An 11,798-nucleotide genomic window follows, 5' to 3' on the forward strand; every position below is an offset into this window, starting at 1 on the left:
AACTGCTTTGGAGACGGAAATTACTGAATCGCTGCGCTTCCTGTGGGGCTATATACCCCTGTGCTGACGTCAGATCCGTCTCCAACTGCTAGCACGCGGATACTATCTCATTTGTTCTGAGTCCATCTGGCTACATGCCAGGAAATGTACTGTTTTTGTACTCTTATCATATGAGACATGAATCGCATAGCCACATAATGTTAAAGGATTAAATACTTACAGAAAAAGGTATCTGCTACTAAAAGACTTGAAAAGGTTAAATATTGACGTGGCCATGCAGCAGGAAACACACATTCGTAAGAGATATGAACACCTGCTTCACTTTAAAGATCTCTCACATGCATATTTGGCAGCCGCAGGAAAAGACCATAAATATACTGGGGTGGGAATTTTGATATCTACGTCAATCCTTTATGACACTCTAGACCAGGTGACTGATGCACAGGGGAGATTTATATTTCTTAAAATTAAAATAGGTACGGACATTTACTCTTTACTGGCTCACCGGCGACTTGATTATCTCACAGCAATAAAGAATGATAGGATGGCTTGTCACCTTAAAGTGTAGCATCCTATCTCGTAATGAGATTGTAAAGGTCGAGGCAGGGACTCTGCTAGATCACATCCCTATATTTCTTATGGGTTCAAGGAGGTCTATAGGGGTTTATCTCACCGTGGTAAGGAGACACAAGTACTAGATTATGGAGTAATGCACACCAATGGATTACATAGCGGGATTCTGTAAGTGTTATTCCTTTCTATACACCACTCTATGTGGATCTTCATAAGCAGCGCATACCAGACACTGGGCAGTGCATTATGGAATTGATAACCTGCATCATTGATACAGGAAAATGTATTAGGAAACATCTCTGCTGTTAGGACAGGCATAAGATGTATACTCAGGGTGGGTGGGTATGGGATGGGACCTTGAGACTTGTGTTACATATTAATGTTTGCAAAATGTTGACATGGATTTTGTTACCTAAGATGCATTTTGTTTGTTTTCATGTGTCTAACATTACCATGAAGTTGTATTATCAATGAAAATGCTAATAAACATTAAAAAAAAAAAGAAAAGAAAAAGAAACATTATGGCTCGTAGAAGTATATATGATTACTCAAAGTTTTAAATAAGCAAATTTAACATAACACTTATTATTGAATCATACAGCAAGAAATCACAGAACATATAGAAAGACATGGTTTAATGGAACAAAGTCAGCATGGCTTTACCCAGGGCAAGTCTTGCCTCACAAATCTGCTTCACTTTTTTGAAGGAGTTAATAAACATGTGGATAAGGGTGAACCGGTAGATATAGTATACTTGGATTTTCAAAAGGCGTTTGACAAAGTTCCTCATGAGAGGCTTCTAGGAAAAGTAAAAAGTCATGGGATAGGTGGCGATGTCCTTTCGTGGATTGCAAACTGGCTACAAGACAGGAAACAGAGAGTAGGATTAAATGGGCAATTTTCTCAGTGGAAGGGAGTGGACAGTGGAGTGCCTCAGGGATCTGTATTGGGACCCTTACTGTTCAATATATTTATAAATGATTTGGAAAGAAATACGACGAGTGAGATAATCAAATTTGCAGTTGACAAAATTGTTCAGAGTAGTTAAATCACAAGCAGATTGTGATAAATTGCAGGAAGACCTTGTGAGACTGGAAAATTGGGCATCCAAATGGCAGATGAAATTTAATGTGGATAAGTGCAAGGTGATGCATATAGGGAAAAATAACCCGTGCTATAATTACACAATGTTGGGTTCCATATTAGGTGCTACAACCCAAGAAAGAGACCTAGGTGTCATAGTGGATAACACACTGAAATAGTCGGTGCAGTGTGCTGCGGCAGTCAAAAAAGCAAACAGAATGTTGGGAATTATTAGAAAAGGCATGGTGAATAAAACGGAAAATGTCATAATGCCTCTATCGCTCCATGGTGAGACCGCACCTTGAATACTGTGTACAATTCTGGTCACCGCATCTCAAAAAAGATATAATTGCGATGGAGAAGGTACAGAGAAGGGCTACCAAAATGATAAGGGGAATGGAACAACTCCCCTATGAAGAAAGACTAAAAAAGGTTAGGACTTTTCAGCTTGGAGAAGAGACGACTGAGGGGGGATATGATAGAGGTGTTTAAAATCATGAGAGGTCTAGAATGGGTAGATGTGAATCGGTTATTTACTCTTTCGGATAGTAGAAAGACTAGGGGGCACTCCATGAGGTTAGCATGGGGCACATTTAAAACTAATCGGAGAAAGTTCTTTTTTACTCAACGTACAATTAAACTCTGGAATTTGTTGCCAATGAATGTGGTTAGTGCAGTTAGTATAGCTGTGTTTAAAAAAGGATTGGATAAGTTCTTGGAGGAGAAGTCCATTACCTGCTATTAAGTTCACTTAGAGAATAGCCACTGCCATTAGCAATGGTTACATGGAATGGACTTAGTTTTTGGGTACTTGCCAGGTTCTTATGGCCTGGATTGGCCACTGTTGGAAACAGGATGCTGGGCTTGATGGACCCTTGGTCTGACCCAGTATGGCATTTTCTTATGTTCTTATGTTCTTAAAGTAAATTAATAAAATGTCAATCACAATGAAAAGACAATGAAATTTGATCATCTGTTCTACAGTAAAATTAGAAATGTTTCATGATAATCAAGTCATAGTATTGTTGTAAAGTTGTAATATTGTAATATAATTTATGTGATATGTTTATGATTATGACTTTTGTGACTGCATTCATACTCTACACATAGCTATTAAACCACAATGTTATTTCTATTCATGCTGTGTGCATTTGCTATGGATAAATTAATAATTTATCAGTCAACCAATCAGAAACACACCAGGTTTATTATTTTACACTAGCAGAAGCAGCATGTCAAAAATGATGGGCTGAGACAGTCTGCTCACTCATTTCTCTTCTTCCCCTCCCTTTGAATTACTATCCCTCGGTATTAACTCGGTATTAACTCGGTATAACAAAAACAATAAATAAATAAAAAAAAAATCCCTCACAGTGGCGTGATCCATCAGCATGGGGCCTTCCACCCATCTCAACAACAAACAGGCACGGCTTCAGTCATTGCCTTCCACACCACTCTTTCAGGAACATGCAATAAAGTGTGCCCAGCCTAGTGCACAGCTTTAACCGGCATAACCCCTGATGCAATAAGGGGAATCAGCACATTCAAAATGCGCATCCAAAAAAAAGGTGTAGCTAATAGCACTCATCACATGTAAGTGCCATGTAGATAAGGCTATCAGCTATTACTCCCCAATACAAAAAGTACTTGTGCGCCGAAGGCAAGCTTTTTAACCTGTAAAAGTTTACGTCAGCTTGCAGGCAAATTTTAACATAACACTTATTACTGAAATCATACAGCAAGAAAGTAAATTAAGAAAATGTAAATCACAATGAAATGCCATACAATGAAACTTGATAATCTGTTCTAGGGTAAAACTGCTTGGAGCAGGTGTAAAGTCTTCCTGCACACAAGGGCTCAACTTAAATACAAAAAAACCCTGCTTTTCTATGGTTCCTTCTACTTACTGTCACAATACTAAGTAGGAAAAATCACAGGAAGCAGCAGCATGCAAAAAATAAAGTCTAGACTTAAAAAATTTCAGAATGCACAATATACACACTCTGGGATATATTTAGCATAGGCGCTCCATGCCATGGACGAGATAGGGACGCACAATTTATCCCTAGCATGTCCTTTTTAGCACAACAGCTCATTTGCTTATTGCATTGGGTGCCCAGGAGAGGTGATTGTGTACCCAGTTTAAATGCACATCTGTATTGATCAGTCTGATTAAGACTGGCACTGCATGCCATCTGCAGGCTGATCCCCCAAGCCTTGCCCACCACAGCCAAACAGCAGTACTGGAAAGAATGCAGTGCAGCACACTAAGTGCAGACTGCATATACACAAAAATCCCTCCTGAAACAAACATGACATGAGCAATCTACTATACAGGTAAAAAAAAAGGAACAAGAAAGGTTTTATACACACATATACAAACATTTTTTCATCTTACCTTTCAGCTTACTATCAGTTTCTGTTTTACTACTTCTGTATTACTAGTTTGAGATGCTCTGGGACCCAAGGACTGAGGAGATACCTGTATACATGGAAATAACAAAAATGAACAAAATTTAAATCTGATAGGGGCATTTTTGTCTTTGTGCAAAAACCATCAACTTTTAAGTCCAGAAACACTGGTAAACAAAGTTTTTGTTTCCTTCAGGCTTTTTGGTGTTCCAAATAGAATTTTTGATGCTGATCACAGATATTACTTTGAAATTGTTACATCATATAAGGTTTTTGAGAAAACTGCCAATTTTGTTACAATTGTGAAATTTTAAAACAATCTCACATATATATATTTTCTTGCTAGACAGTAGTTTTTATGATTTTTAAAATTCATGTCGTATTTTTGATGGCCATAAGCAACGTAACATGTAACAGACTAACTTTTTTAGAAATACACCAAGAAACTCTGCCTGATCATGCCAGAACTTGCTTGGGCAAGCCCCAGCTCGGCTGCAAAATTCCAACTTGTTTCCATGTCGACGTAGCCTTATATAAGCAGCAGAATGAGTAGTCTCCTATGCAACGTGTGTGTGAATAAGCGAATTGTATCGCTAAAACTGTTGCGTTTAAAGCTTGTGGATTTAATTTCATATACTTCATGAAATGTCACGCCAATGTCTTAATAGCCGTGACACGTTTTGTTACATCTGTGGTGAGTTTACTCTGAAAGCACAGATAAGGAGTATGACTGCACTCATTAAGAAGGCATAAGAGTTATACTTCAGGTGCAAAATTATTTATTTATTTATTTACAATTCTTATATACCGCACAATGGGTAGGGAACTATCCGTCTAGGCGGTTTACATATTAGAACATACACAAGTAATATTACACTAACATTGCATTCAAACAAATCAAAAATAAAATTAAGTACAAATTCATTAAAATCATAAAATAAGCATAAAATACCAGAGACTTATAATGTAGTGGACTTAGTATATGTTGTATGCTTGAGTAAAAAGATAGGTTTTTAACAGTTTCTTAGTGACCAGGACATAGCATGGGCTCCTCATATATGTTGCGCATCTTGTGCCAGTAGTCTGCGAGCTTGGGTGAAAGGAGTGCAACCATACCGTTTGCCATTCCAATAATATGGAGGGAACAGAAAGATCATATAACTTACTTCTGCATGACGAATGTGTCAGGATACTCAAAGAACAAGAAGTTTGAGTACCCTAACTTTGCATCGGTAATGAGACCAGTACCGCATGATGACAGTCTGCCTGTTCCAAAACCGCCATAGGTGTGGACACTTGATGAGGATGAGGAGGTAGGTGATGATGGTGAGCCGTCTCATATGGAAGCTGCAGCTGATCCTGACTTTGTGCCATCAACATCCAGCAATCCTCATTTAATATCTCAGTCAGAGCTAAACAATCTGGTCAGAGATTTGTTTTTATCGAAGTCAGGCAGAGCTGCTTGGGTCAAGGCTGCAAGGATGGAATCTTGTGTCATCGGATAGGAAAATTTCAGTATTTCGCAACAGTCATGAAGACTTGACAAAATATTTCAACCAAGTAGACAGTCCGACTTTTTACTGAGACATCAATGGATTGTTTTGTGCTGTTAAATGGAGACTGTTTATTGATTCATCAATCTTAAGTTTGAAGGCTATTTTGCTGCACAACAGCATTATCTACCCATCAATACTTGTTGGACATGCTGTTCATATGAAAGAAACGTATGAGAACATGCAGCTACTGCCGAACCACACTGAGTACTCGAAGGTACAACTGGAATTTGTGTGCTGATCTCAAGGTAGTTGCAATTCTACTGGGTCTGCAGCTTGGTTACACCAAGTATTGTTGCTTCCTTTGTGAGTTGGACAGTCGAGCAAGAGATTCACATTATGTCAGAAAGGTCTGGCCTCTCCGCAAGAAGTTGGTTCCAGGGCAGAAGAATGTTGTGCACGACCTACTGATGGATCCAAGTAAGATATTTCCTTCCACCTTTGCACATCAAACTTGGGCTGATGAAAAACTTTGTTAAGGCAATGAACAAGCAAAGTAAAGCCTTTGATTATTTACATAAGAACATAAGAACTTGCCATACTGGGTCAGACCAAGGGTCCATCAAGCCCAGCATCCTGTTTCCAACAGTAGCCAATCCAGGCCATAAGAACCTGGCAAGTACCCAAAAAACTAAGTCTATTCCATGTTACCATTGCTAATGGCAGTGGCTATTCTCTAGGTGAACTTAATAGCAGGTAATGGACTTCTCCTCCAAGAACCCATCCAATTTGCGACAAATGTTTCCACAAATAAGTGACACCAAGATAAAAGAAGGTGTTTTCGTTGGCCCACAAATCTGAGCTGTGATGGACAGCCACTTTGATGGTCTTCTGCAAGGTACAGAACGTATTGCTTGATCAGCCTTCAAGAATGTCATTTGTAACTTTATAGGTAACTATTAGGTAGCAGACTATGTAGAACAGGTTGAAAACCAGGCATACAAATTGATGAAGTGCAACATGTCATTGAAGATACATTTTCTCCATTTCCACTTGGACTTCTTCCCAGACAACCTTGGTGCTGTGAGTGACGAACATGGTTGAAAGGTTTCATCAAGACATTGTCAAAATGGAGAAACGGTATCAAGGCAAGTGGAACCCCCTCCATGCTGGGTAACTATTGTTGGACTCATCTGTGAAGCGATGGACAGTGATTACAAACGAAAATCTGCGGCAAAACATTTTTATAGTTTTGTTTTCTGGTGCCAACATTGCCATTATAGCTTATGCCGCTACAGACACGTAACAATGCTTAATGTATATCGCACTTTTCTGGCAAATGGTACGTGATACAGACATAATAAATGCATATTTGTGTTCAGCTTGTTAGAATCTACTTGTTTCAGCAAAGGTTGTGGAGGAAACAAAATGTTCCCAGAAATTTGTTTACCAGTGAAATCAACGGTTTGGGAAATTTTTCAGAATCCTGCTACAATTTTGGACTTAACTTACAACAGTAAGCGTACTGTATACATATAACAGAATGTTTGAGTGAAAGCACTTTAAAAAAATCAAAAGTTTTTCAGCTGGTTTATATTTAGCTCCACAGCTATTCTTTGGGTACTTGCCAGGTTCTTATGGCCTGGATTGGCCACTTTTGGAAACAGGAAGCTGGGCTTGATGGACCCTTGGTCTGACCCAGTATGGCATTTTATGTTCTTATTTAGCATTTCTCTTCCTTTCTTTCTAGTTTCCATTCCCTTTTCTGTTTGCTGAACACCAATTTACCCTTTTACATGGCCACATTTCAATTTCACCTCTAATCTTTTTCCTTTTCACCTTCTCAGTGTCTAAATTTTGTATGCAACCTAAGCCACACACTTAACATATTTTGAAGTTTTTTCTCTTCTCCCAAGTTCTAGTGAAATCACAAATCAATACAAACAAACTCTGTCCCCAGGAAAATTTGCAGATTCTAGGGATTTTTACAATTGAAAATCTAGATCATGATTTTTAGCACACCACTAACAGAATCAAATAAAAAAAAAAAGTAAAGGTCATGGAGATGAAATAAAAAAGTAATCAATACAAGAAGCTATTTTATTAGGAAAAAGAATGCTGTTAGTTGTTAATCATCAGTGCATTAGCTGACTATTGATAATGCTTATTTTCCTGCTGAGAAGGCAATTTATTAATTTTTTATTTTTTTTTTTTAAACAGGATGATGGCCAGATGCCATAGTTTCCTCCTGTTCTTGGGCTTATAGTTCAACTGGAACTGCAGCTGGGATCCTGCACCATCAGAATTTAATTACCCATTGATTTCCCACCTATTCTGTATCTTTTCCCAACTTTATTCCTGTCATTTTAGCAACAGTCCTTAGCAGAGGGGCCAGTCGTCATCAGAGCTCCTTTCAGAACTCTGCAATCATAGGCCCCAAATTTGGCCATTAGGTGTCACCATTAAGTGGTGACTGGGACTCCCATCCCACCCCAGTGGCTTTGATTGCTGCTTCTGCAGCATCCTCGGTAGGCATAAGGACCAGAAGACCTGACCGAGAAACTGAACTTGGGTTGTCTACAAACCACCAGGATGGCTCCTGATGCAATCTGACACACATTAACATGTAAATAAGCAAAGTGCACCGGTACAGAATTAATGAGCCAGACGCATTGATACGATATGACCAGTCATAATAGGCTTCATCTGAATAGCAGTATCGCTAGATGATATGCCTTATTTGTAATCATCGGTCATTCATAGACATCAATTTTTTCATAGTTTTCATTGCATTTAAGTGATAGTGAACTTAGCTTAGTGCTGTGCTGTCGCTGAAGCCGCTACTGTGCCCGACATGGTTCCATGTTTCGAACCGTCCCGGTTCTTTTTCAAGGGCTTAATTTTCAGCGTTGTATTTGTAGTCCTTTCCTGTTCAGGGAATCCTGCATGCAATCATGGCGGATCGGCGTTGATCCACTATTCACCAATGTGATATTAAAGCAGAGAGCTTTTTCCGAACTACAGTTGGTACCAAGGCAGAGATAGATGAATTGTCTAGCTTTGGATTCATCGTAAAATTAAAATCACCACCCAAGAGAAGAATCTCCTCTGCATGTAGCACCAAGAACTCATCTAGCACTGTCAAAAAGGCCTGTTGCTCAGAACACAGAAAATATAGATTTATGATTGTATATATCTCTTTGCCCAACCAAATTTTTAGGAGAAGATACCTGCCCTGTGGATCAAGAAGATAAAACAATCTCATGAGTAAGTGAATTAGCAATCAAAATAGCTACCCCACAATACCTAGCCAAAACAGAGCTAGAGACCAAAAATTGATGAGGGTAGTCCCTATGAAATAAGAGATGAGCATATCTATTCCTAAGGTGAGTTTCTTGGAGCAATACGATAGAGGCCCTGTTTGCTGCCAGCTCTTGAAATAATTGGCGTTTCTGAGATGTATTTAAACCCTTAACATTAAGAGAAAAGATTCAGATAGACATAGTTATGACTAGAGGGAATAAAACCAGGGCTACAAATGCCTAGCACTACTCTCGACGGTCCTGTACACAAAAGAATTGTCAAAATAGCTAACCTATGGGCTGATACAGAAACAATCGCGAGAGAGTCAGCTAGCGCCCGCTCTCCCAGCGCATGCCCAGGCCACTCTCCTAGGCGCGCGATACAGAAAAAAAAATGTTAATGAGGGCCCACGGTAAAAGGAGGCGCAAGGGACACTAGTGCGTCCCTAGCGCCTCCTTTTTGACAGAAGCGGCGGCTGTCAGCAGGTTTGAAAGCAGACACTCAATTCTACCGGCGTCTGCTCTCAAACCCGCTGACAGCTACAGGTTTGGAAAACGGACACTGACAAAATTGGGGATCCGTCTTCCAACCCGCGGGCAGGTTTTAAAATTTTTTTTTTTTTTTTTTACTTTTGTGGCCTCCGACTTAATATCGCTATGATATTAAGTCAGAGTGTACAGAAAAGCAGTTTTTACTGCTTTTCTGTACACTTTCCCAGTGCCGGCTGAAATTAATGCCAGCCTTTGGCAGGCATTACTTTCTGTATCGCGCGGGAATAACTAATAGGGCCATCAACAGGCATTTGCATGTTGCGGGTGCTATTAGTTTTGGGAGGGGGGGGGGGGTTTGGCTGCACATTTTTGACACACTATTACCCCTTACCGTATAAGGGGTAAAAATAGCTCATCAAGAACATGCAGCCAAACGCAGGCTAACAGTGCGCTCCGCCGGAGCACACTGTATTGTATCAGCCTGCTAATTTGGTAAGACAAAAATGTGCAATCCCCTCCCCCCCCAGCCCCCAACCTACAAAATTCAATGCACCAAGCTCCATGGCGGTTCCTCCTATCCATGGAGGGCAAATGAGACCAACCAAGGAGGAGAAAAGAAAGACATCCCACTCCCAACCACCAAATCTCAACAATAAGAAAAAAACTGCATATGAATTTCTCATTAAAAAAAAAAAAGTGAGGATACTCAAGACAGAAATAGAAACACTGCCTGAAAGACCATAGCTCCACTAGCCACCAGAGCAAACAGATATAATGCCACCAGCTTGAAAACATAGAAATGTCCATAACTTGCCAACAATTTTGTCTGATAAGGCGATGTGAGAATCTTCTGACTGCTGACACAGTCTCCTGCCTCCCTTCACCACGCGTTGCCATCAAGGCCAGGAATCAATCTTGGGTGCTGTGGCTGTCATCTTGGGAACATCAAATGGATGGGCAAGCCCACATGTTTAAAGGCAGCTGCTGCCTCAAACAGTTTTGACTCTATGTGTAACTTCCTTGATCACAAAGTGCAGCCCAGAAAGAAAGGCCCACTGGTAACAAATCTGCTCGACCCGCAGCACTCAGGTGACATCTCTAAGTTCATAGCGCTTGCGGAGGGTGAAAGCAGCTAAATCTTGAAAAATCGCGATTGTGTGTCCCTCCCAGGACCACTCCTGCTGTTTCCGTGCCGCCTCACAAATCAGGGTCTTTTGATGAAAACTGTAAGCAAAGCACTATGTCTATCTCTATTGTTGGGCTTCGGGCCAAGCGCTCTATGTGCTCGCTCAATTTTCACCAAAACATTTTGATCTGCTGAGGCCAATGAGCCATCTGCTTGGGAGGCAAGAAAAACGGTACAGATCTTAACTACTGCCTTCACATCCTTATAGGCTTCTGTCTCGGGCACTCCTAATTCTTAAGTTGCACCACCCGGAGTGGTTTTAGAGATCCTCCAGTTTCTCAGCTAGAAGGAGGTTTTCTTTCAGCAGAAACTGTTGCTGCATCACAAGTTCATTAATGGAGTTGGTGTGCCCATCGACTCGGAATCCCAGTGTCACTAGGTCATCTCGGACCTCAGATATGGAAGCTAGGTGGTCATTTTTGTGTTGCTTCAGATTGTTTCACAAATCTATGAACCAACCATGCAGTTCGTCCCGAGTCAGTAAGTCTAAGAGACTGGGGACTGCAACAAACGCCTGTTCAGCCTGCTCTGATGCAGTTTCTCCATTGTTAACCGCAGCCTGTTCTCAGTCCTCTGCCGAAGATTGATGGCATGATTACTGAAGGAAAAATGTTTTAAGTCCATGGTTTTACCCTTGGAAGCCATTCTAAGTGTTTAAGCAGCCAGCTATTGATTTAGAGCAAAAAGACACATTAAATTGCAGTGTTTAAAGCAAATTAGGTGATGGGGGATGAGGAGCTCTCGGATCAGGCATCCATCTCGATCGGCCTCAAAACAGCACCCCCCAACTAAATGTTTGAGATGAGATGACCATAATTATACACAGTACTCAAGGTGCGGTCTCACCATGAAGCAAAACAGAGGCATGACGACATTTTCCATTTTATTCGCAATTACCTTCTTAATTCCTAACATTGTTTGCTTTTTGACTGCCTCAAAACACTGAGCTGATGATTTCAATGTATTATCTACTATGATGCCTAGCTCTTTTTCCTGGGTGGTAGTTCATCAAAAGAAACAGTTTGATTCTTCATTCAGGAGTATTCATATCAGCTCAACTACTAAGAATGGACACAAATGGGCTCTAACAAGGGTCAATAAGGTGTGTAACCAGGGAGTTGTAAGTAGATTAATTGTAGTCTCTGGAAGATCACAGAGACAAATTAAATAAACCAATAGATTAAAAGTACTTTAAATCTGTTTGAACATTCCTACTCATAGAAATTTTAAATCTCTAACTGAACAAAATTAAGATTC

At 40.2% G+C, this 11,798-nt stretch overlaps 1 protein-coding gene across 1 annotated transcript in view; it reads right to left on the bottom strand.

The window, feature by feature from the left end:
- The window catches only part of CD2AP (CD2 associated protein), a 387,343-nt gene that overhangs the window by 181,579 nt on the left and 193,966 nt on the right, over positions 1-11,798 (bottom strand). Inside the window, 2 exon segments of the mRNA XM_029596051.1 lie at positions 4,055-4,126; positions 5,101-5,116. Of these exon segments, the coding sequence (XP_029451911.1) occupies positions 4,055-4,126; positions 5,101-5,116 (88 nt within the window).

Source organism: Rhinatrema bivittatum, chromosome 3 (genome assembly GCF_901001135.1).
Source record: "Rhinatrema bivittatum chromosome 3, aRhiBiv1.1, whole genome shotgun sequence".
Classification (NCBI taxonomy): Eukaryota; Metazoa; Chordata; class Amphibia; order Gymnophiona; family Rhinatrematidae; genus Rhinatrema; species Rhinatrema bivittatum.